This window comes from Prionailurus bengalensis, chromosome B1, assembly GCF_016509475.1.
Source record: "Prionailurus bengalensis isolate Pbe53 chromosome B1, Fcat_Pben_1.1_paternal_pri, whole genome shotgun sequence".
In the NCBI taxonomy this organism is placed as follows: domain Eukaryota; kingdom Metazoa; phylum Chordata; class Mammalia; order Carnivora; family Felidae; genus Prionailurus; species Prionailurus bengalensis.
In genome coordinates this window covers 97,106,633-97,133,905 of record NC_057344.1, presented here as the reverse complement: position 1 = coordinate 97,133,905, position 27,273 = coordinate 97,106,633, and the positions used below count along the sequence as shown (strand labels likewise).

Genomic DNA, 27,273 nt, shown 5'->3' with positions numbered 1-27,273 from the left:
AATTTGACTCAAAAAAATTTATTGAGCTCTTATTATTTTCAGGAGACTCTGCAAGAAAGGCCACAGAATATTTTAGAAAGTCATAAATTGTCTCTAATTATAAAAAGTTTACTATCTGGTTGGTGATAAAAGATGAAAACAGAGCAAAACAGTATATAAGCAAGTTCCACAGACATACTGGAGATGGGAAAGATCTGTTAAGGGGTAGGGTAACCTAAGAAAGTTTTATGGAAGATGTGGAACTTGAACAGAATCTTGAAGAATGAAGAATGATGGGAACAGAATAGAGAAACTATAGGTAACAGGAATATCATGAACAAAGGCAAAAATCATAGGAAAGGTATTTGTCTATTTGCAATGAGAAATCTATATGTTGAGTTGTGAGATATGAGATTGAGACGAGGTGATACCAGATGAGAGAGGGTGAATTCAGGGTGAATGTGAATCTGAACAGCCAAACACATACATACATACATACATATTACCTGCTCCAAATCCCACCAATCCACGAGCAACCAACATGTAGTATTTATTATGAGAAGCTGGAACGTGGACATATGCATAGAGGCAGTTAGCCACGACCGAAATGAAGATGGAGACAATAAGAGGTTCTTTTCTTGGTCTATAATTAGACCACAAACCAAATACAGGTGAAGCTACCATTTGGCCAAGACTAAATGAAGCAATAACCCAGCCCAAAAAACTTGCATCAGCTGTCTGATCAATCTGCAGAAAAAAGTACAATGCTTTAAGAATTGTTATCCAAGAAAAGTAAAGTTTAAGACTTAAACACATTTTTCTGACAATGTAACATTTCCTATTTAAGTAAATAAAAACAATAATTCTAACATATCAGTTTTATAACACTATTACTTATAGTAAGGTATTCAAACTTCTTATAGTATAATTAAATATGCTACCAATTCACTATACACTAGAAACAATACTTGGGAAGCTTCAACTTTTAGAATGATTATGGGAATATGATTTATGATTTGGTTCATAAAAATCTTGTTACAAATAATCACATTATATGTATAAACAATAACATCACAAAAGTAAAATGCCATTCTTTAATTCTTATAAAGTAAATACAATTATTTAGACTTATGTTACTCCATAAGCTAAATAGCCATTAGCACTATAAATCTTTTTTTTTTTTTAACATTTATTTATTATTATTGAGAGACAGACACAAAGCGTGAGCAGGGGAGGGGCAGACAGAGGAGGAGACACAGAACCTGAAGCAGGCTGCAGTCTCTGAGTGTCAGCACAGAGCCCAAAGTGGGCTCGAACTCACAAACCAGGAGATCATGACCTGGGCTGAAGTTGGAGGCTTAACCGACTGAGCCACCCAGGCACCTCATTTTTATTTTTTTTAACTGAGCACAATAGTCAAATGTTTAAGAGAATAAAAACACAAAAGCTGAAAGATAATTCTCCCATTAAACCTATTATTAATTCTTCCTTTCAACATGGAGGATTCAGGGTTCTACCACTGAACGAGGGTTTATGTGTAATGATAGATGTTGAGGAGAGAAGCAAATGATTAAATTCAGAAAATGAAATTCTTTCAAAAAACAGAAAATTTTAGCTTACAAAAGGGACTATGGAATAAATTAACAGATTAAAAAAAATATATATGGTAGGCTATATAGTAATTTGGAAACATAAGAACCATTAAATTTTTAGAAATAAGGGGTGCCTCGGTGGCTCAGTCGGTTAGACTTCCGACTTCAGCTCAGGTCACGATCTCACAATCTCTGAGCTCGAGCCCCACGTCAGGCTCTGTGCTGACAGCCCAGAGCCTGGAGCCTACTTCGGATTCTGTGTCTCCCTCTCTCTTTGCCCCCCACCCCCCCACCTCCTTGTGCTCGCTCTCTCAAAAATACATATTTTAAAAAATGTAAATAAATTTTTAGGAAATAAGATTAAACATATATAAAGTGTTAGAACAACTTAAAGACAACCATGGCCTTTTCTAAAGATATTTTTAAATAGTTTAAAATGAAAATGTTTAGGTACATTTTCTTGTGGGGGATGAGAAATAAGAGTGAATACATATAATGATACACAATATTAAAGTTCTAGCCTTAAAAATATCTCTTATTTGGGGCACCTGGGTGGCTCAGTCAGTTGAGTGTCCGACTTTGGCTCAGGTCATGATCTCCTGGTTTGTGAGTTCAAGCCCCACATTGGGCTCTGTGCTGACAGCTCAGAGCCTGGAGTCTGCTTTGGATTCTGTGTCCCTCTCTCGCTGTGCCCCTCCCTCACTCATGCTCTGTCTCTCTTTCTCTCAAGAATAAATAAAACATTAAAAAAAAATTTTTTTTAATCTCTTATTTTAGGCTGGTTTTCATTTTCTACCCATATTACCTTTGGCTCCTTTGATCACTCTATTAAAAATATAAAATAACTTCATGTCATAAAAAATTTTTAATTAATTTTCAAAAGAGCAGCGAAAACTCAATTTTAATGTTAAATGTGTAGTGGTTTGAAAGCAAAAGAATGAAAGTGTCTTCTCAGGATATCAATTGGTCATAGTCCAGTATGTGTTTCAGGGACAGAAGCTGACTCTCAGGGATAGCTCTAACAATATTAATGATATTTGCCAGAGACCAATGGAAACTTTTATTTTAATTGGATACTATTCTTTATGGTGACTGGAAACTGGAATCTGTTAGAAAATTCTGCTAGAATTGTAATAGGAAAGTAAAACGGGTTTGGGAGATACAGGTTCTACAGTACAACAGGTGTCACTTCAGTAATTAAACTGTTATCTGCACTCCTGTGTGTTTCTCTTTTTAACAGTAGTAACAGCATCTCATTTCTGGTCCTCTGGCCACCTCTGGTGATCTCCATGATACCATTTTTGGGATAAAATCTAAACTGCTTATTATGAAAAACTAGCTCACAAGTTGGCCACAGTCTCTTCTCTAGCCTCATCTCTCTGCATGTACCCTTCCTCCAATTCTAACTTTCAGTCACACAGAACTGTCTTAAGTCTCCAAAATGAGTCAAATTCTTTGCCTCCAGGTCTTTGCACTGATTTCTCTACTGTCTCCCTCTACCAGCAATGCCTTCCCAACCTCCTACTCCCTGGCCCCTACCTTTTTTTCAGGAAACCAACTCCTACAGACCTTCAAAACTCAGCTCTGGTGTAACTGATTTTTAAAGTCTTCCAGAATTTTAGTTTGGGTTAGCAACATCCCCCTAATAGCCCATGTCTGTCTGTCTGCCTGCACCTCTCTCTCTTTCTCTCTCTCTCTCTCTTCTTTCTCTCTCTCTCTTATTCTCTTCCCCCCCCCCCCCCACACACCCACACACACCCATACCTTTAGACCTTTACTCACGTATACTGTATAGTAACCATCTGTAATTAACTTATTTGGTTTGGCACACATCAGTAAAAGTTGGAACTGTATTTTCTCAAAACAAAAACAAAAACAAAACACAAAAGCCCTCCCCCATCTCTGTCATTTCAGGAAAAAAAAAAAGAAAGAAAAGAAAAAAGAAAACCATACACTCCAAAGTACATGGTATTGAATTTCAAACATTACTTTATAAACATGTTAATGATATTGACAAAGTGAAAGTTCTGGAAATCTTCATGCTTTGATATGGGAACTAAGATATGAATATGGGCGTTCCAAGCATTTTTAACTTTTATTTATAGATGATTGCTTATTAATTCAAGTAACAGTCACCGAGTCCTTTACTGTGACAAAAAATGTGCTAGGCAATAAGGATAGAAAAGATGAGTTAACACAATTTTTCCAAATCAGGTTTCATCATAGTGAAGTTTCAGATTTTACTTATCAGGTATTTGAGTAGCTGGGGGTAAAAAATCACATGCTTCAATTTTTTATCTGTCAAATAAGGATAACTTCACAGAGTTGTTAAAAGAATTATTTGAGCAATGTATAGTGCTTAGGGTAATGTCAGCATATATATACACTAAATGAATATTACCTATAGGATATAAAAACTAGTATTTCTTAGAATTTTGTTTTTACTAAGATGTCAGTTCTATTATTATATTTTATTATAATTCATGCATTAGTATTCCCACTATCTCCCTAGGCCTATAAAATAACCTATCCTTCCAATTCAAAATCTAGTCTTAAGAATATGAATCTTCCTGGATATTTATCCCACCTCTGGGCAACAGAACCTCAGGAATCACTTGGCTGATGGTTGTCTATCAGCCAGGGTCAGAAAGAAGCACATTTCAGAGATTTACACTGGTGCCAAATTCCTTTCAGACAAATAATTTATTGTTTTGTTTTGTTTTCTGAGTTTTTTCTTGGGTCGGGGGGGGGGGTTGTTCTAGCTTTTTATCTTTGTCACAGATGGCTTTTCAGCTAAGTAATATTTTTCAACATGCTATTGAAAAAGATGGAAGCCTTAAATTAAGAATTAAACAGTTTAAGGTAGTAAGTAACACAGCACTGTGGTTGAGCCAGATTTTGGTTTCAGATAGGTTTGGCTCTGCCATCTTCCAGCTGAGTGACTTGAGCAAGCTACCGAACTTTCTGACTGTGAGTTTCTTCACCTGTCAAACAGGATAGATAATAATCATTTCATAGGGTTGCTATGAATATCAAGAGGTGAAAAGTTTAGTACCATACCTGGCACATAGTGAGCTTTCACTATTATTATGAAATAACCTGAGAAAGGTTTTTTATTGAAATTGTTTTATTTGTATTGCCAAAGAACTAGTTACAAGTTCATGTACTCACTAAATTTACCTTTGAAGAGCTTTCAAATATCTGGAGAAAGGAGTGTACCTTTTCAAAATTCAACATAGTGTGCTGAGTAGACCTAATTATTGTAAATACCCTTCTTTTGGTAATTTTGAGGTTAAACAGACTAGATACAGGGATCATAGAAATAAAGAGTTTTGATACATGGAAATATATTTTTGGCAAAGAAAATATTGCTCTAGAATTGTTAAATTTTCCGCTATAATTCCAATCATTCTGCCAGTAAGGAAAGAATTTTTAACATCATGGCTAATAATTTCATGTCATATAAATTTTTATTTATTTTCAAAATAGCAATGTGAATATGGCACCAACTCAGTAAAAAAAATGAAATTTGTATTTTTGTCCTGATTCCTTTTATAATATCAGATATTTTAAAAGTTAGCATTTTCAAAAAGTTAAAAATTCATAAAAACTAAAAAATCTAAAATTAAGTATAAAATGTCAATAAGCTTCTTGTATCACAGGCACATTATTTTTAATAATAGGGATAATAGATAATAGGGATAAAGATAATAGGGAAGAAGGGTGGAAGGGAAGGACAGAGGAAAGGAAAGATGAAGGGAGGGACAGCATCTCAGAAAAAAATGCAGAAAAATTTATAAAGGCCCCAGGAACCTAGATTAATTCAAGTAGCTACGTCTAATAAATTGTTGGCTATAGATCTAATATGGGCCAAAGCTTAGGATTTAGTCTACAACACACACATACACACACACACACACACACACACACACACACACACAGCCCAATCTCTGGGAAAAACCAACATATAAGGAACAAGTTGGTAAAGAAAACCCATAAAAGAATTTAATAACAAATATTTAAAGAGCCAAGCCAGGACAGAGTAATATACGGAAGCTAAGAGAGGGTTTTCAGAAGCAGGGAGAGGTCGACAATGTCAAATACTACCCAAATGTCATGCAAAGGACCGAAAAGTATCTATTTGGTCAGCAATCAAATCATTGGAGACCTTAATAAGAGCAGTTTCATGGTAGCAGAGGAGTGAATCAGACTGTAGCAGGTTCAGGAGTGAATAGGAGGTTGGAGAGTACAGAGAACTCCATCAAGAACCTTAACTGAAATATTGTTATAGATAACGTCTGCAACTTATATACTGATTTTTAGTAAATTCATTCCTGGAGATTTAAGATAGAATTGACATATATTTATATTATGTTATATGTCAAATATTTTTTTTTTAAAGAGTTGGCAGGACTTGATGATTAACTGATGCCAGGGTACCTACTAAACTTGCATCTTCTTGTTAGGCCCTCCTCCCCATCTAGTAACCACAGCATCGAAATACATGTATTATCTATTCTTTTCACAATGTCAACCAGACAACCCTATGGGAAAGCACAAAAGTATTCCATAGAAATGTCATTTGTACCATTCAGGAATTCAGACTATAAGTAATTTAGTTTCCTTTTTATCAGGGAGGGGGCATTGGTGGGATATGAAAGCAGCTAATAAGTAGGTGAGCATACATCTACATTTGTCTAGGACTATCCAGGTATAATTCTGTTTTCCTGGTATAGTGCTCCCTTCACTTCAAGAGTGTTCCGGTTTGCACAATGAAGCACTGGATCACCTTACTTATAAGCCTCTCTGGAAGAATTATTATCTCAAGTCATGCCAGTAAAGATTAAATCAATAGACTACCAAAGAGACTGTCAAGAAAACTCTTAACTATGTAAGAGTTACTACTACTATAGCTACTTAAGAGAATAATAGATTGAAGTGTACAAACCTTTTGGAGATATGGCCATATTGACATTATCACAATAGAAAATCCTGTAAAGAAGCAAACCCTGTTATTTATACTTAAAATGATGTCATTACTATTTATAGATACAATTTTTTAAACTATAACATGGGCTTTAAAATATCATTCTCAATTTACAAATTTATTCCCCAAAATGTTTAACTTATTAAGCAATGGAATTGTATTTATTAGAAGGGAAATAAATATTAAAGACTTGAAAATCATATGTAATTATAGTCCCTGGTCATAATTGGGGTAATAAAAGCAGAGGACCTGTTTCTCCTTATTCACATGTCTTTACTGTAAACAGAAATAAATTACTGAAAGCTTTGTTAAGTTCTTACAAGCAGAACTGAGTGGACGTAAAGCTATTCTGTTAAAGAGGAAGTCGTAGGCTTCTAATGTGTGTTGTTTGGCAGAGATAATCGACAGTAGGGAAGTCTAGGAAAAGGAAAATGATCATATAAAGGAGGAATAGGCTATAAAGAACCAGGAGGCTTCAAGATGGCTATACCTTAAAAGAAAACTCATTATCTCTGCTACCCTTTATTGCTTAAGAGCTGTAATGATAAACTCCAATCCTATCTGTCAATTTTAAATGTTAGGCATATTCAATCAAAATTCTATAAAGGCCATTTAAAAAAAAACACTTTTATTAAGATATACTTCACATACTATACAATTTACCCATTTAAAGCACTCAGGTTAGTGGGTTTTAGTATAATCAAAGATACGTGCAACATCACCACAGTCAATTTTAGAACATTTTAGTCACATCACAAAGAAACTCTGGACGTTTTAGCTACTATTCTGCTGCTTTCCATCCTATTGCTCACCAGCCTGAAGCAACTACTAATCTACCTGTCTCTATAGATTTTCATATGAATAGAATCAGGCAACATGTGGTCTTTTGTGTCTGGCATCTTTCTTAGCATAATGTTTTCAAGCTTCATCCATGTTGTACCAGTATCAGTACTTCATTCTTTTTAGAAAGCTTATATTAAAAATAGTTTAATTATTAGTTTAATTTTAGTGTATTTTGAATTGACATTGACTTTGATGAAAAGCAGACTGAAAAAGTAAACTAATATTTGAAATCAAGGCTCAATTTCACAATCAAGAAACTTAAAAACAGGTAAAATGTTTAACATGCTAATTAAAATCTAAAGTTAAAATAATTATTTTTTGCCATTAAAATAGAAATTATTTAATTTTAGATAATGGAGTACTAAAAATTAAAATTATTTCATTTTATTTATTATATTTTATTTTATTTCAATTCCTGTATAGTTAACATACAGTGCTACATTAGTTTCAGGTATACAATACAGTGATTCAACACTTCTATATATTACCCAGTGCTCATCATGACAAGTGCACTCCTTAATCCCCAATCACCTATTTCACCCATTCTCCTACCTCCCCCTCCCCTGTGATAACCATCAGTTTGTTCTCTATAGTTAAGAGTCAGGGTGCCTGAGTGGCTGAGTTGGTTAAGCGGTTAAGCATCAAACTTTTGCTCAGGTCATGACCTCCCAGTTTGTGGGTTTGAGTCCTGCACAGCTGTTAGCTGTGCTAACAGCTCAGACAGAGCCTGGAGGCTGCTTGGGATTCTGTGTCTCCCTCTCTCTCTCTCTCAAAAATAAATAAAGAGGGGCGCCTGGGTGGCGCAGTCGGTTAAGCGTCCGACTTCAGCCAGGTCACAATCTCGCGGTCCGTGAGTTCGAGCCCCGCGTCGGGCTCTGGGCTGATGGCTCAGAGCCTGGAGCCTGTTTCCGATTCTGTGTCTCCCTCTCTCTCTGCCCCTCCCCCGTTCATGCTCTGTCTCTCTCTGTCCCAAAAATAAATAAACGTTGAAAAAAAAATTTTTTTTTAAATAAATAAATAAATAAACATTAAACCGTCTATTTCTTGGTTTGTCTATCTCTCTTTTTTTCCTTTGCTTATTTATTTTGTTTCTTAAATTCTACATACTTGAATTGAGCAAGTATCATATAGCAAAATCATATAGTATCTGTCTTCCCCTGACTAACTTATTTGGCCTAATATTATACACTCTGGCTCCATCCATGTTGTTGCAAATGGCAAGATTTCATTCTTTTTTATAGCTGAATAATATTCTGTTGTTATTAAATAAGTTAGAAGTACTTTATTTTTTAAATGTTTATTTTTGAGAGAGTGTGTGCAAAAGTGGGGGATGGTAGAGAGAGAGGGGGACAGAGAATCTGAAGTGGGCTCTGTGCTGACAGCAGAGAGCCCAATGAGAGGCTCAAACTCAGAAACTGTGGGATCATGACCTGAGCCAAAGTCAGACACTTAACCGACTGAGCCACCCAGGTGCCCCATAAATTAGAAGTATTTTATTTTATTTTAACTTTTTAATATTTATTTTTTAGAGAGAGAGTGCGCGCATGCAAGTGGGGGAGGGGCAGAGAGAGGGGAAGACACAGAATATGAAGCAGTCTCTGGGCTCCAAGCTGTCAGCACAGAGACAGAAAAGGGGCTCGAACCTACTAACTTTGAGATTGTGACCTGAGCCAGAGTCGGATGCCCAACTGACTGAGCCACCCAGCTGCCCATGGAAGTTAAATGAAAAAAATTAAAACCTATTGTAGAGGTTGCTATCGACACAACACTCATTGTGTAGGTAGAATCCTCCTTCCCGATAGAATCCCATTTTTATTCAGGTATCCATCATTCCTCCACAAAGCCACAGACTTTAAGAGAAACTGTCTCCAACCCAAATTCCAGAGGGTAAATCCAGTTAGTCTAAAGAATTCAATCAGGATAATCCCACTATCCTAGTTGATGATGGGCTTAGAAATTGACAGGGTCCAGTTCTGACCAGTGAAAAGGGAAGGGAAGTCTACTTCAGGACCTCTAAGAAAGGACTCCTTATCTCTGTGCAAGTTTAAAAAAAAAAAGACCCTTTTGGTCAATAAAAATTATCATGAATGGATGTGACAGCTTGGGCTGCTGCTGCAACCTTGCTACAGTGAAGTCAGTGCATAGAAGAGGAGAAAACCAAAATATGTAGTGGGAAACAGAACCAAAACCTCAGTGAACTTCACCTGGAGTTGTCCTACTATGGGTATCTTACAAGAAAAAATAAATTACCGTTTAAGCCAATTTGAATCAACATTTTTCCCCTGAAATTTGTAGAAGGCACCCTAATAGATACACAATCCAAAATGAAATTGCATTACAAAGAATTGTTGAAAATATCCTTTATTTTGTACTTTTCTTTCATTTTAGCTTTATTTAAAAAATATTTTTACTCAGTGTGAGAGAGTGACTGGGGTAAATAGAAAAGATAAAGAAATGTAGTTTTAAAAATTTAGTAAAATGGCCTTCAGTAAGTCTGTGTCAGGGAAAAGATACCACCTGTAAAATCTGTGCCTATAGACTTAAAGGATCTAAGCTTGGAAAAAGAATGGATTCCCTAAAACACTTTTTTAAAAATTGTCACAGTATTGATAACTCCTATATATTTTCATTCTTTATCATTTTAACATAAGTACAGTTCTTAACATTAAAATTTCCTCATGAAGTTTTACTTTTTAGTAACTATATTTTCAGAAATAATGTTAATAGATTAAAATACATCAAGGTATACAGATTAAGATTCTTGCTTTACTATTTGTGTCAGTGTGGTGGGTTAGTCAGTTAAGCATCTGACTCTTGATTTTGGCCCAGGTCACGATGTCGAGGCTCATGGGATCGAGCCCTGCTTCGGGCTCTGTGCTGACAGTGTGGAGCCTGCTTGGGATTCCCTCTCTCCCTCTCTCTCTCTGCCCCTCCCCTGCTCACTCTCTCTCAAAAATAAATAAATAAACTTAAAAAAAATTAAATGAATTCACAGGCAGCAAAAGAAAAAAAAAACAGATACATTGGACTACATCAAAATTAAAAACTATTGTGAATCAAAAGACACAATCAGTAGAGTAGAAAGAAGAGTCTGAGAATGGTAGAAAATATTCACAAATAATTTATCTGATAAGGAGTTAATATCCAGAGTACATAAAGAACTTCTACAACTGAACAACAAAAACCTAATTAAAAAGTGGGCAAAGGTGGCGTGCCTGGGTGGCTCAGTCAGTTAAGCGTCCGACTTCGACTCAGGTCATGATCTCGCGGTTCGTGGGTTTGAGCCCCGCGTCAGGCTCTGTGCTGACAGCTCAGAGCCTGGAGCCTGCTTCGGATTCTGTGTCTCCCTCTCTCTCTGACCCTCTCCTGTTCATGCTCTCTCTCTCTCTGTTTCAAAAATAAATAAACATTAAAAAAAATTAATAAAAAAAAGTGGGCAAAGGACTTTAATAGATATTTCCCCAAAGATATACAAATGGCCAATATGCATAAGAAAATATTCCCAACATTACTAATTATTAGCGAAATACAAGCCAAAAAAACCATGAGAGACTACTTCATGCCCATTAGAATGACTAATATTAAATAAACATAAAAGTTGGTAAGGATGTGGAAAAATTTGAACCCTGCCTGTTGGTGGGAATGTACAAATAGTATAGCAGCTATGGAAAACAGTATAGCAGTTCCTCAAAAACTTATAAATAGAATTGTTATGTGATTCAGCAATTCTACTTCTTTTTTTTTTATTATTAGTGTTTATTTATTTATTTTGAGACAGGAAGAGAGAGAGCACACAAGCAGGAGAGGGGCAGAGAGGAGAGAGAATCCCAAGCAGGCTCTGCACTTATAGTGCAGAGCCCAGCTCAGTTAGTGGCTTTGATGGGGTTTTTGAATGGTGGGGGTTTGAAGCTGACATCCAAGAAACAATTCTTGAGATGTCTTTGGTGCAAAAAAGGTAATTTTATTTATTTATTTTTTTAAATTTTTTTTTTTCAACGTTTTTTATTTATTTTTGGGACAGAGAGAGACAGAGCATGAATGGGGGAGGGGCAGAGAGAGAGGGAGACACAGAATCGGAAACAGGCTCCAGGCTCTGAGCCATCAGCCCAGAGACTGATGCGGGCTCGAACTCACGGACCGCGAGATCGTGACCTGGCTGAAGTCGGACGCTTAACCGACTGCGCCACCCAGGCGCCCCAAGGTAATTTTATTAAAGCACGGGGACAGGACCCATGGGCAGAAAGGGCTGTGTTATAAAGGTGACCTTTTATATATCATGGATTTGGGGAAGATAAAGCCAAGAGGAAGTTCCTAAAGGGATTTTCATATGTTAAAGAAGATTCATAATACAACAGAGACCTAGGAATTGTCAAGCTAAGGTTGTTTTTCCTCTAGTAAGGCATACATTAGGACAGTAGGGGGTTCCTGGAGAAAGCCCGAACTCCTTTCCTTAGTCATTTCTTTACAATCGCTGCCCTTTGTTAAAATAGTATATAAGCCCCCAACTCTAACCATTTCTTTGGAATTTTCACTTTTCTATAATGTATAGTGTATAGGTCTGTATAATGTAAAAATAACTAACATCAAATAAACGTATAAGCTTTTTTTCTTGTTGATCTGTCTTCCATTGCTTTATTTTGAAGGTACCAGCTACAGAACCTAAGAAAGTAGAGGAAAAGATTTGCCTCCCCACCATATATACAATAGACTATTATTTAGTCTTCAAAAGAAAGGAAATTCTGACTCATACTATAACATGGATGAACCTTGAGAACATTATGCTAAATAAAATCAACCATTTGCAAAAAGAAAAATACTGTATGATTTCACTTATATGAAATATCTAGAATCATCAAATTCAAAGAAACAGAAAGTATGGTGGTTTCCAGGGCCTGGGAGGAGGGGGAAATGAGGAGTTGTTTAATGGGTAAAGAGTTTTAGTTCTGCAAGATGAAAACATTCTGAATATTGGTTATTTAACCATGTAGATATATGTAACACTTCTGATCTTAGAAATGGGTAAGATGGGAAATTTTATATTATGTGATTTTTACTAAAATACAAAATAATTTAAAAAATGAAGTGACATTAAAATAAGATACTTTATCTGAAATTTTTAAATTCTATATAATTTCTAATACTTACCTACACTGCTGAAAAACATAGTAAGATACAGAATCCTAATAGATATCCATCGGCTCTTATAATGCTCTTCAGTTTCTATAATATCCCATTCTCTAGGTGTAAAGAAGAAAAAAGTAGTTTAATGTTATCTCATTATGTGCAAATCTTTCTGTGGCACAATTTTATTTTCTCTCTCCTAAAGTAATAAAAATGCTATGACAAAGCTATAATGTATTAATATTGATACTTGCTGTACTAATTATCTATGAATAAGCAATATTTCTGAGAATTTCCATGGATTATACTTGTGCTTTATTACACACAGAAACTTGGGAGACATGAGGTAGCTTAAAAAGGCATAACATTTTGTCAACCAATTATTTTGATATCATTGACTTGCTACAAATTGAGTGTTGGAAATTGTCAAACTGACAAAATAAAGTCTATCAAAATAAATCAAATAAACTAGCTACAATTAGATCTCACACTGATGGGATATACAACTATTACATATTTTAAAAAATGATTACTGTCATCATTATGACATGTTCTACTTGAGGACAGTAAATTGACTTTGCTGTAGGAAGCTATTTTGGCAGGGTACTTTCAGCAAAATTAATATGGAAATGACACCAGAAAAGTTTAATGTGACCTAAGACATTCCTAGTCCTGGGACCTCTAGAACACTTGCCTTTGCTCCAACATGAGTTACCAGACAAGTTCTGTTAGTTGACTAAAGAGAGCCCAAGGTCCCTCTAGACTGGATTGATCTCTCATATAAGCCTGTGACCTGGAGTAATGGCAAGTATATTAAGCACACACACTACTTCAAGGGTCTAGGTGATACATGTATCATTATATTTTTACATACACATATAGAATGAGTTAACAAATTTACCTTAATATGAACAATATGTTTTCAAATAATTAAGATAAACACAACAGGCAAAATGCCTTCTTATGTTTAAAAGAAATTTTCTAAAATAGACCTTAGAGTTGCCAACTTAGTCTTCAAAAAATAAACTTTTTTTTTCAGATGTGTTGTGACTGGGAGTGGTAGAGAGTGAATGAAGAAGAAAGATAACATTAATTAGATCTACTATGTGACAGGTATGTTAGTTATTGATACAATATATATGAATATGCCATTCCATAAAAATAGACCTTTCACCATAATGTAGCATACTTGAAAAATAGCAGAATCCCAAAGGCCTATAAAGATCTTCCTTGACTTACAGTTGGGTTACCTTCCAACAAACCTATTGCAAGTTGGAAAAGATTAAGTTAAAAATGCATTTAATACATCTAACCTACCAAATATCAGAGCTTAATACCTCATTCTACCTTAAACAGGCTCAGAACACTAACATCAGCCTATGGTTGGGCAAAATCACCTAACACAAAACATATTTCATTACAAAGTATTGAATATCTCATGTAATTTATAAAATACTGTACTAAAAATGAGAAATGCAATGTTTGTATGGGTACAATGGTTGGAAGTGTATAGATTGGCTACTCTGGTGATCACATGACTGATTGGGAGCTGAGGCTCGCTGCCACTATCTCGCACTGCAAGAATATTCTACCATTCCTAGCCCAAGAAAAGATCAAGATTCAAAACGTGAAACATGGTTTCTACCAAAAGTGATCACTTTCGCACCAATGTATCATTGAAAAATCTTAAGTTAAACCATTATAAGTTGGGGACCATCTGTATTTGGAAATCAGTATTTTGGAATTTGGAATACATAATGCAGATGATTACATAGCAGGAAAAGGTACGCACCATTCAATCCCACAGCACTGTATTCTGGTATTACTTCCAGCACTGGGTATTACACTTTTAATGAACCCATTATTATTTCCTGGAGATCAAAAATTAAAATGACCATTATAAATAAGAACTATCATTAAAATAAGCCTGGGGACGCCTGGGTGGCTCAGTCGGTTAAACGTCCGACTTCGGCTCAGGTCATGATCTCGCGGTTTGTGAGTTTGAGCCCCATGTCAGGCTCTGTGCTGAAAACTTGGAGCCTGAAGCCTGCTTCAGATTCTGTGTCTCCCTCTCTCTCTGTCCCTCCCTCACTCACACTCTGTCTCTCTCTCCTTCAAAAATAAATAAACGTTAAAAAAAAATAAGCCTGAAAATGTCAAATAACTGTTTTGCTCAGATCTTATCTAAGTTAGGAAACCAGAGAAGTAAATTTGATTGTGAAAAAAATGTAATAAAATTGTTTATTTGAGAAACTTCAACTCGATTTGGAGCTCAGTCAAAACTTCCTTTTTTTATTTATTTTTTATTTTATTTTATTTTATTTTTTTTTAATTTTTTTTTCAACGTTTATTTATTTTTGGGACAGAGAGAGACAGAGCATGAACGGGGGAGGGGCAGAGAGAGAGGGAGACACAGAATCAGAAACAGACTCCAGGCTCCGAGCCATCAGCCCAGAGCCCGACGCGGGGCTCGAACTCACAGACCGCGAGATCGTGACCTGGCTGAAGTCGGATGCTTAACCGACTGCGCCACCCAGGCGCCCCATAACTTCCTTTTTTAAATGACAGCTATTAAATATTGAAGGAATGACAGAATTATAAAATCGCTATTTAATAACTAGTTTCCATGTAATAATGGATGAAAGCAAGGGTCGTTCATGGATACAAAAACAACTGGTTGAAAGGTTGGTGAGGACAGGATAGTCACAGGGCCTCAAAGTATCACCTCACTATCTACTTTCCAATTACAAAATGGAAAATTAAGTTTTATACCACTCACCCTCTTTTTGTTTTTATTTTTAGAGAGAGGGACACACACACACACACACACACACACACACAGATGCAAGTGGGGGAGGAGAAGAGAGGGAGGCACAGAATTTGATACAGGCTCTAAGCTGTCAGCATAGAGCCCAATGTGAGGTTCAAATTCATGAACCATGAGATCATGACCTGAGCCGAAGTTGGACATTTAACTGACTGAACCACCCAGGCACCCCAGCAGTCACTCCCTTAACCAAGTGGTCAAGCCTGGCATCCCCAATAGTGGGATGGCCTAGCATTTGATGTCTTCTAAAATTAATATATTGACATATTCTCAACATAACCCGTGGGATGTCCATGCCAGGAATGTTTGACGAGGACCTATTTAAAAAAAAAAAAAACAGGCCAGGGGAGGGACCAAGATGGTGGAACAGCATGAAAGTTTTTTTGCATCTCTTGTCCTGAAATACAGCCAGATCAACACTAAACCATTCTGCACACCTAGAAAACTGATTTGAGGATTCACACAACAATCTGCACAACCTGAACCAGATAATTCAGCAGGTACTCAACACGGAGAGGTGAATTGGAGGAGAAAGTTGTGGAGGGCACAGAGCTGGTTTTGCTTGTGGAGAGAGGACGGAGATGGGGAGAGTACAGAAAGCATATAGAAATAAAGCAGCTGGAGAGAAAAGAAAGTATGCAAGGGGCTGAACAAAAAGGGAAAAAGGAGCAAAGGGAAGATTTAAATTCTTTTAAGACTATAAACAGGGGGAGTCCAGAGTCTGAAGCTCTGCAGCTTGATACGTGGTGATGCACTGGTAGGAAGGGTGAATCCCCAGGAGCAGTGGGTGAGGTTCTCAGGGTCCTCAGGTCACACAGGGAGAGGCAGTTCCCTTGCTGGGAGGACATTTGGTAGAGGCTGTGCAGCCTCCCCACAGGCAAAGGTCCAGTGGACCCTGGACAACAACCACATTGGCTGGTGCTGGAACAAGGATGTTAAGGGGTAAGCCTGGTGCCATATGTGTGTGATTTTCCATAATCCCTGACATGCTGCTGCTACATGACCACGTGAACTTTTTCTGGGGTGGGCTGGCACCCAGATGCAGTCCCTGGGCATCAGCAGCAGCATGGTCTCCGGAACGTTCCTGGGGTAGGGCCGGCACCCAGCCATTGCTCAGTGAGACCCTTCCCAAGAAGGTCTGAGCTGGTCAAAGCCACAGTCCCTCAGAAGTGAGGGGTTGGGAAACACACCCACATCTGAGATAAAACTCAGGAGGGAGGTGCCACTAGGCAACCTGGTGGCTTGGTCACGGACAGTGTAATAGCGGGGGAGTGGATGGAAGCTGGAGAAAAAGGAGGGGTGTGCAATTGCTGGTTGGGGAGAGCACAGAGTTCTGATACTAGAGGCTGGGTATATGGGTGATGCCATTTTCACACCTCCCACGCAAGCACATTCACGCCTACATGTGCCACAGCAATCCACCCCAGTAAACTAAGCAGCGGCATCTAATAGAGAACGGAGCTGATACACCAAGCCCTGCCCAAATGGACCAACCTCACTCTCCAGAAACAACACAAGTCTCTCCACCTGCTTAGTTTATGGACTATAAAATGCTTCATAGTTTGACTTCTAGGGGAAACCGATGTAATTTCAATCATACTTCAGTCTGTTTGCTGAACCAACTATTCAACTTTTTTTCCTTTCTTTTCTTATTCTTGAATATATAAAGAGAAAACATTTATTTTTATTCTCCATTTCTATCAAAAATATTTTTAATTTTTTTCTATATATTTTTTACTTTTTTGTAAATTTTTCAAATTCTATTTTTTTACTTCCATCATTTCATTTTATTCTTTCATTGTATTCATTTTTTCAAACTTTCAAACATTTTCCTTTTTTTTCTTTTCTTATCTTTCCCTTTTTTCTCTGATCTATCAAGCTCCTTTTAGCAACAAGACCAGAACACACCTAGGACCTAGCAACCTTTATTTGATTTTTGTGTGTTGCTTTTAATTTTTTAATTTTAGTTTTTTTACCTTATTAATTCCTTTTCTTCCTTCAAAATGATGAAATGAAGGTATTTACCCCAAAAGAAAGAACAGGGAGAAATGACAGCCAGGGACTTAATTAACACAGATACAAGCAAGATGTCTGAACCAGAATTTAGAATCACGATAACTAGAATACTAGCTGGAGTTGCAGATTAGAATCCCTTTCTGCATAGATAAAAGCTAGTCAGGATGAAATAAAAAGTGCTATAATTGAGCTGCAATCTCCAATGGATGCCACAGCAGCAAGAATGGAATGAGGGAGAGCAGCAAATCAGCAATACAGAGGACAAATTTATGGAGAACAATGACGCAGAAAAAAAGAAGGAGACTAAGGCAAAAGAGCATGATTAAGAATTAGAGAAATCAGTGACTCATCAAAAAGGAACAGCATCAGAATCATAGGGGTCTCAGATGAAGAGAGAGAGAAAGGGGTAGAAGAGTTATGTGAACAAATCATAGTGGAAAAGTTCCTAACCTGGGGAAAGACACAGAAATCAAAATCCAGGAAGCACAGAGGACTCCCATTAGTTTTGACAAAAAACAACCATGAACAAGGCATATCATAGTCAAATTCACAAAATACTCAGGCAAGGAAAGAATCATGAAAGAAGCAAGGGAAAAAAAGTCCTTAACCTACAAGGGAAGACAGATCAGGTTTGCAGCAGACTTATCCACAGAAACTTGGCCAGAAAGGAATGGCAGGATATATTTGATGTGCTGAATCGGAAAAATATGCAGCCAAGAATTCTTTATCCAGAAAGGCTGTCATTCAAAATAGAAGTAGGGATAAAAAGTTTCCCAAACAAAACTTAAAGGAGTTTGTGACCAATAAACCATCTCTGCAAGAAATTTTAAGGGGGACTCTCTGAAGGGAGAAAAGATGGGGGGGAAAAAAAGACCAAAAGCAACAAAGACTAGAAAGGACCAGAGAACACCACCAGAAACTCCAAATCTACAGGCAACATAATGGCAATAAATTCTTATCTTTCAGTACTCACTGTAAATGTCAATGGACTAAATGCTCCAATCAAAAGACACAGGGTAACAGAATGGATAAGAAAACAAGATCCATCTATATACTGTTTACAAGAGACCCAATTTAGACCTAAAGACACCTAAGGATTGAAAGTAAGGGGATGGAGAACCATCTATCATGCTAGTGGTCACCAAAAGAAAGCCAGAGTAGCCATACTTATGTCAGACAATCTAGATTTTAAAATAAAGACTGTAACAAGAGATGAAGAAAGGTATTATATCATAATTAAGGGGTCTATCCACCAAGAAAATCTAACAATTATCAACATTTATGCTCCAAATGTGAAGCACCAAAATATATAAATCAATTAATCACAAACGTAAAGAAACTCATCGATAGTACTACCAGAATAGTAGGAGACTTCAACACCCCACTCACAGCAATGGACAGATCATCCAATCAAAATATCAACAAGGAAACAATGGCTTTGAATGACACACTGGACCAGATGGACTTAACAGATATATTCAGAACATTTCATCCTAAAGCAGCAGAATACACATTCTTCTCCAGTGCACATGGAATGTTCTAAAGAATAGATCACATACTGGGACACAAATCAGCCCTCAACAAGTACAAAAAGATCAAGATCATACTGTGCATATTTTCAGACAACTCTATGAAACTCAAAATCAACCACAAGAAAAAATGTGGAAAGATAACGAATACTTGGAGACTAAAGACCATCATACTAAAGAATGAATGGGCTAACCAAGAAGTTAAAGAGGAAATTGGGGCACCTAGGTGGCTCAGTCAGTTGAGCGTCTGACTTCAGCTCAGGTCATGATCTCAAGGTCCGTGAGTTCGAACCCCACATCGGGCTCTGTGCTGAGGGCTCAGAGCCTGGCGCCTGTTTCAGATTCTGTGTCTCCTTCTCTCTCTCTGACCCTCCCCCGTTCATGCTCTGTCTCTCTCGGTCTCAAAAATAAATAAACATTAAAAATTTTTTTTTTTAAATAAATAAAAGAAGTTAAAGACGAAATTAAAAAGTACATAGAAGTGAATGAAAATGATAACACCACAACCCAAAACCTCTGGGACACAGCAAAGGCGGTCATAAGAGGGAAGTATATGGCAATCCAGGCCTTTCCAAAGAAGGAAGAAAGGTCACAGGTAGACAACTTAACATTACACCTTAAAGAGCTGGAAAAAGAACAGCAAATAAAACCCCAAACCAGCAGAAGATAGGAAATAATAAGGATCAGAGCAGAAATCAATGCTATCAAAACCAAACAAACAGTAGAACAGATGGTTATTTCAAAGAATTAAAAAATTGACAAACCCCCACCCAATTTGATCAAAAAGAAAAAGGAAAGGACCCAAATAAATAAAATCAAGAATGAAAGAGGAGAGATCACAACCAACACAGCAGAAATAAAAACAATAATAAGAGAATATTATAAGCAATTATACGCCAATAAAATTGGCAATCTGGAAGAAATGGACAAATTCTTAGAAACATAACTTACTAAAACTGAAATAGGAAGAAATAGAAAACTTTAACAGACCCATAACCAGTAAAGAAATCGAATTACTAATCAAAAATCTCCCAAAAAACAAGAGTCCAGGGCCAGATGGCTTTCCAGGGGAAATCTACAAACATTTAAAGAAGAGTTAACACCTATTCTCTTGAAGTTGTTCCAAAAAATAGAAATGGAAGGAAAACATCCAAACTCTTTCTATGAAGCCAGCATTACTTGATTCCAAAACCAGACAAAGACCCCACTAAAAAGGAGAACATAGACCAATTTCCCTGATGAACACGGATGCAAAAATCCGCAACAAGATACTAGCCAACAAGAAAGAGCCAAACTCTTTCTATGAAGCCAGCATTACTTGATTCCAAAACCAGACAAAGACCCCACTAAAAAGGAGAACATAGACCAATTTCCCTGATGAACACGGATGCAAAAATCCGCAACAAGATACTAGCCAACCAGATCCAACAATACATTACAAAAACTATTCACCATGACCAAGTGAGATTTCTACCTGGCATGCAGGGCTGGTTCAATATCCACAAAACAATTAATGTGAAACATCACATCAATAAAAGAAAGGGCAATAATCACATGATCCTCTGAACAAATGCAGAGAAAGCATTTGACAAAAAAACAGCATCATTCTTGATAAAAACCCTCAGGAAAGTAGGGATAGAAGGATCATACCTTGAGGTCATAAAAGCCATATACAAAAGACCCAACGCTAATATCATCCTCAATGGGGAAAAATTGAAAGCATTTCCCCTGAGGTCAGGAGCAAGACAGGGAGGTCCACTCTCACCACTGTTATTCAACATAGTATTGGAAGTCTTAGCTTCAGCAATCAGACAATACAAAGAAATAAAAGGCATCCAAATCGGCCAGCAGGAGGTCAAATTTTCTCTCTTCACAGATGACATGTTGCTCTAAATGGAAAGTCCAAAAGACTCCACCAAAAAACTGCTAGAACTGATCTATGAATTCAGCAAAGTCTCAGGATACAAAATCAATATACAGAAATTGGTTGCATTCCTATACATCAATAATGAAGCAACAGAAAGAGAAATCAAGGAACTGATCCCATTTACAACTGCACCAAAAACCATAAATACCTAGGAATAAATCTAACCAAAGAGGTAAAAAAAAAAAAAATCTATACACTGAAAACTATAGAAAGCTTATGAAAGAAATTGAAGAAGACACAAAAAAATGGAAAAATATTCCATGCTCCTGGATAGGAAGAACAAATACTGTTATGTCAATACTACCCAAAGCAATCTACATATTTAAGGCAATACCTATAAACACCAGCATTCTTCACAGAGCTAGAACAAACAATCCTAAAATCTGTATGGAACCAGAAAAGACCCCGAATAGCCAAAGCAATCTTGAAAAAGAAAACCAAAGCTGGAGGCATCACAATCCCAGACTTCAAGATGTATTACAAAGTTGTAATCATCAAGACAGTATGGTACTGGCATAAGAACAGACACTCAGATCAATGGAACAGAATAGAGAACCCAGAAATGGACCCACAAACGTATGGCCAACTAATCTTTGACAAAGCAGGAAAGAATATTCAATGGAATAAAGACAGTCTCTTCAGCAAGTGGTGCTGGGAAAACTGGACAGCGACATGCAGAAAAAGGAACCTGGACCACTTTCTTACACCCTACACAAAAATAAAGTCAAAATGGATGAAAGACCTAAACATAAGACAGGAAGTCGTCAAAATCCTAGGGGAGAAAGCAGGCAAAAACCTCTTTGACCTCGGCTACAGCAACTTCTTATCTAACACGTGTCCAGAGGCAAGGGAAACAAAAGCAAAAACGAACTACTGGGACCTCATCAAAGTAAAAAGCTTCTGCACATCGAAGGAAACAATCAACTAAATTAAAAGGCAACTGACAGAATGGGAGAAGATATTTGCAAATGACATATCAGATAAAGGGTTAGTATCCAAAATCTATAAAGAACTTCTCAAACTCAACACCCCAAAAACAAATAATCAGGTGAAGAAATGGGCAAAAGGCATGAATAGACACTTCTCCAAAGAAGACATCCAGATGGCCAACTGACACACAAAAAGATGCTCAACATCACTCATCATCAGGGAAATACAAATCAAAACCACCATAAGATACCACCTCACACCTGTCAGAATGGCTACAACTCCAGGCAACAACAGATGTTGGTGAGGATGCAGAGAGAGATGATCTCTTTTGCACTGCTGGTGGGAATGCAAACTGGTGCAACCACTCTGGAAAACAGTATGGAGGTTCTTCAAAAAATTAAAAATAGCACTACCCTACGACACAGCAATTGCACTACCAGGTATTTATCCACGGCATACAGGTGTGCTGTTTTGAAGGGACACATGCACCCCAATGTTTACAGCAGCACTATCAACAATAGCCAAAGTATGGAAAGAGCCCAAATGTCCATCAACGAATGAGTGGATAAAGAAGATGTGGTGTGTATATATATATGTATATATATATATGTATATATATATATATATATATATATATATATATACATATATATATATAATGGAGTATTACTCAGCAACCAAAAAGAATTAAATCTTGCCATTTGCAGCAATGTGTATGGAACTAAAGGGTATTATACTAAGTGAAATTAGCTGGAGAAAGATAAATATCATAAGACTCAACTCATATGATGACTTTAAGATATAAAACAGATGAACATAAGGGAAGGGAAGCAAAAATAACATAAAAACAGAGAGGGGGACAAAACATAAGAGACTCTTAAATACAGAGAACAAACAAAGGGTTGCTGGAAGGGTTGTGGGAGGGGGGATGGGTTCAGTGGGTAAGGGGCTTAAGGAATCTACTCCTGAAATCATTGTAGCACCATGTGCTAACTTGGATGTAAATTATAAAAAATAAATAAATTATAGAAAAAAATGAAATATTCCTATTAAGAAAAAAAAGAAGAAACAGTCCAAGGGCACCTGGCTGGCTCAGTCAGTGGAGCATGGGACTTTGATCTCAGGGTCAGTGGTTCAAGCCCCAAGTTGGGCATGAAACCTATTTAAAATAAAGATTTGGGGAGGGTGGGTGATGGGTATTGAGGAGGGCACCTGTTGGGATGAGCACTGGGTGTTGTATGGAAACCAATTTGACAATAAGTTTCATATATAGAAAAATAAAATAAAAAAAAAATAAAGATTTAAAAAAAAGAAGAAGAAACAGGCCAAACATCCAGAATGTGAGATGTTCTACAGAACACTGACCTAGACTTGTTAAAGGATTCAATGTTGGGAAGAATAGAGAGAAAAGATCAGGGAACAGTTATAGGTTGAGAGAGTATAAAAAACCTATAATAATGCATGACCATTAGTTTGATCCTATTTAAAAAAAAAACAATAGCTATAAAGTACAGTTTTGGAACAAATGAATATTCTTCAGTTTAGACTGTATACTGCATGATATTCTGCATTAGTATTATATTTTTAACTATGATAACAGTCATGCAGTTGTATAAAAGAATGTTTTTATTTTGAGAAGATGCAGGCTACACACTGAAATACTTGGGATAAAAGTGTCATGATATCTGCAACCTACTTTTCAGTAGTTTGGCAAAAGAGAGCTGTATGTGTATAGAGATTTGAGGAGTGTGAACAAGGCTAATGGTTAGTCACAGGTTATACAGGTGTTCATTGTACCGCTTTTTCAACTTTTCTATGGATTTGAAATTTTTAAAAATAAAGAAATTTACTTTTTCCTTCTTTTTAATTCAAAAAGTATAATTTTAGTGAAGAAGTATATCTTTCTACTTTGTTAGAGAGAGTAGGAACATTGAAGAGTATAGCTGTTCTTCAATGAAGTTTCAATTTTTACTGTATTTTGTTAATTTTGATGATTCAACCAACCATGTCACATGGCTAAGACTGAGTTTCTAAGGTTTCTGTCTTGTATTTCAAAGGCACAAGAATGAATGCTGCACTTCCAAGGCAATTTCTTTAACTTTTTGATTCCTTTCGACTATTACTGCTGCCATCTGATATTAGTTCTCCATTTGAGATTCTCCTTCAAGTGAAATTATAATGGTAGAGTTTTGTCCCGCTCAACATTTTCATTACAAACTATAATACATCAAATGATAATATGTTTATTAAGCCTGTAACTTAAAAACTAGAAAGAATTCATGATATGCTGGAGTGAATTGGCCACCAAAATAAGTTAGATAAAAGTTAACAGAAATAAAGTGCCAAATTTAGGTTCAATAGATCATTATTTAATACAAGGAGCCTTGGATAAATAGCAGTACTTTATTTTCAAAAAATGATTCTAGATTTACGGGGGGGGAAAATAAAATTACACATTTATTAGAGAGAGCATCTGTGAACTACTGAAGAGCAAAAAAGAACCTATATTCAAAGAAGATAAGAGAAAGAAGTGTGTGCTCACTTACAGAATAGTGTAATGGTGTTACCGTACAGAATCTAGAAGACAGAAGTAAATTGAGAATGTTCTATAAGGATATGCTCTACAAGACCAGAAGTCATAGCAATATTTGTATTACAGAAATTAGGCCGGAGTTGCAAAGAAAATTTTAAGCACCTGTAACATTTTAGGATATTCTCAGAAAGGGATCAGCAAACTATAGTCCTCAATCCAAACCCAGCCTATCACCTGTTTCTAGATCACCAGTGAACTAAGAATAGTTGTTACTATTTGAACATATTTGTGAGTACTTGTGATCAACTTAATAGAAAACATTAACTTTTGGGGCGCCTGGGTGGCTTAGTCATTTAAGCGTGCAACTTCATTTCAGGTCATGATCTCACAGTTCATGAGTTCGAGCCCCACATCAGGTTCTGTGCTGACAGCTCAGAGCCTGGAGTCTGCTTCAGATTCTGTGTTTCCCTCTCTCTCTGCCCTCCCCCACTCACATGCTGTCTCTCTTTCTCTCAAAAATAAACATTAGAAAAAAAATTTTTTTAAAGAAAACATTAACTTTTAACTCTGTTAAGCAAAATGCCACCCCTGAAATCTATTCCTCATTGATTTGTATTACAAAAAGATTTTACTCATTTATTATAAATCTCATTACCAATTTTTTTTGGTGAGAATTTGTTTTCTTTCTTGTTATCTAAGTACCTGTATCTTTGATTTTGCCTCTTGTTCTGCAAAGCCTAAAATATTTACCATCAGGACCTTTACAGAAAAAGTTTGCCAAACTCTGTTCTCTCAAACATTGTAGATAGAGTCAGTGGAGACCACCCAGGACTCATCAGACCAATAAACTAAAACTAACCTTCCTAGTGAGGAAAAGTTGGTGGTGAACTAGGCTGAAGTTCCTACAATTTACTCAAAGTGAATACCGCTTGTCCATTACATATTTGTTCACTTTACTAGGGAATCCAATTGTATTTTTAAAGATGGTATACTTATTGAATTATTCTCAAAATACCTTATTTTTAAAATGCTAAATCTAGAATCTCAATCAAGTACTGTTTATGGACAGAACATCTGAATTTAGATGCACCTTAATGAGCCTCAATCACAAGGACATAATCAAAGCCAAAAGTAAGTCCTTTTTTAAAAGCAATTTGGACACAGTGACAGAATGTATAGCAAGACCACATCTAACCATTAACTCAAAGATCCTGAATCTATCTGGAAGATAGCCAAGAACCTGGAAGAAGCAGAAGTTTGAGAAATCCAAATGTGGCAATCTATGCACTGAAACACGTGCATTTGACTAATAAGACAGATCGTTAGCCCTAGTCATAGCTTCCATATTCTAACTACACGTAGTTCTATTAAGCTTAGATATGGTTTTCAAAATAGCAGCAAACTAGAAGTCTGAAAATAAAGTTGGGAGAAGAGAGGTTGCTGACAGAAACAAAAACAAAAGTTGTCAAAAGATAATAAAAACATTGTGGGGAATAGTCAGGCACCAACAGAATAGGCAGAAAAACTAAAAAGTAAACAGAAAACATTAAAAGTGTAGCAAGTGCATAATAAATTGGTAAGAAAGTGTAAGAAAGTAGTGTAGAAGAAAAAAACTAATATAGAAGCAAATAGTCCAAAATGTCTCAATAGGCCCTGAGGACATCACTCTATTATGACACATTTCAACATTGATAATAATTGTATTGATCTCAATTTAAAATATAGGTAATCTGCAATGCCTATATTCCGTTTAGTAAACTGGGGACCAGAGAGATACACTGTCCAGAGTTTCAAACAAAGTGGTTAAAATAAAAGTTTGGTGCTTTAGAGACAAATGAGCAAAAATTAACATGGTGGTTGACAGCTTAACTGTGCATTAATTTACTTGATAAATTAGGCTTCAAACATAATGATACTTAATTCCATTTTCTTAAAAACAAAAATAGATTCTTAATTGCGTAGTAAGAGACAAACTGCAACAATTCTAAATTGCTGTCCATAAACTAGGATTAAAATAACTGGAAATAATAAAGGGCGACCTAAGAGAGGTATCTTCAAGCATCGATTAAAACCCTCATTTCGGAACTTCTGGGAGACGTGTAAAGTGATGAGTTCTGTAGAGGAATGCAGAATGTAGACACTTAAAGGCTGCAACACTGTTGGAAAGAAGGCAGTTTGAGTTTCTCTGACAGCTTCACCAGAACCCGCTGGCTCACCGCGGACCTCTTTTCTCAGGCGCAGGAGCACATCGCCCTGTTTCACCAGACCGGACGCAGCCTCCCGCCGCCCTGAGACCCATCTTTCGGTTCCGTAAGGCTGACGCCAGGAAAGGGGCCAGTCCCAATAGCGCAGGAAGATGAGGGGGCTTTCTCCCAACATCCGCTCACCTGCTTCCGGGTGTGCGGTCGCCTAAGAGCGGCTCCTGCTCAGTGTCGACCCCCGGACTCGCCATAGTTACACCACCTACGAGGCGGAGGCCAACTCTCGCGACACCTCCTGCTCCCCTCCCTTCTCACTTGGCCAAAGCTGTCAAAAGAAGCCGGCAAGTGCGCTTGCGCGCCCACCAACTAGAAGTGGGTGGAGCGCCCCGAGGTCAGCGACGGAGTCACGGCGTAGTCTGGACCCGGCAGGGCGGGAAGAGGTCAGGGGCGGGGCCCTGTGTCCTAGCTTTCTTACGTCCGTCGGTACCTCGTTGCCTCCCAGGACTTCGCGGGGAACAGCGGGGGAGGGGTTAAGGGCGTGGCTAAACGGCTACCCCGCCCCGGGCTCGTCCCTCTCTGTAGGCTTCGCTTTCTGCGCCCCCTTGCTCCTACGTGCTTGCAGAGGTTGCAGTCGCTGCAGTTGGGGCTCCGACTGAAGGCAAGTCCTGGGAGCCCCGGAAGGACAGTGCCGGGAGGCTCGGCCAGCTGGACAGCAGGCGCCCTAAGAACGGCCATTGGGTAAGTAGCCGGTCCAGGCCGCACTCCCCCAGCCTTCAGCACTGCGTACG

General features: G+C 37.3%; 2 protein-coding genes across 4 annotated transcripts in view; one reads left to right on the top strand and one right to left on the bottom strand.

Annotated features, from left to right (window-relative positions):
• MFSD8 (major facilitator superfamily domain containing 8) overlaps positions 1–26,872 on the bottom strand; it is a 50,205-nt gene extending 23,333 nt beyond the window's left edge. For all 3 annotated transcript variants that reach the window (XM_043568743.1, XM_043568747.1, XM_043568756.1), the window contains exons 1-4: positions 26,672–26,872; positions 12,547–12,638; positions 6,520–6,563; positions 486–726 (exon numbers count right to left, since the gene is read on the bottom strand). In XM_043568743.1, the coding sequence (XP_043424678.1) occupies positions 486–726; positions 6,520–6,563; positions 12,547–12,638; positions 26,672–26,736 (442 nt within the window). In that variant the 5' untranslated portion in view covers positions 26,737–26,872. The remainder of the gene's footprint in view (positions 1–485; positions 727–6,519; positions 6,564–12,546; positions 12,639–26,671) is intronic.
• A 202-nt stretch (positions 26,873–27,074) lies between these two features.
• ABHD18 (abhydrolase domain containing 18) overlaps positions 27,075–27,273 on the top strand; it is a 51,032-nt gene continuing 50,833 nt past the window's right edge. The window contains exon 1 of the mRNA XM_043568768.1: positions 27,075–27,223. The gene's annotated coding sequence lies outside the window, so the exon portion shown is untranslated. The remainder of the gene's footprint in view (positions 27,224–27,273) is intronic.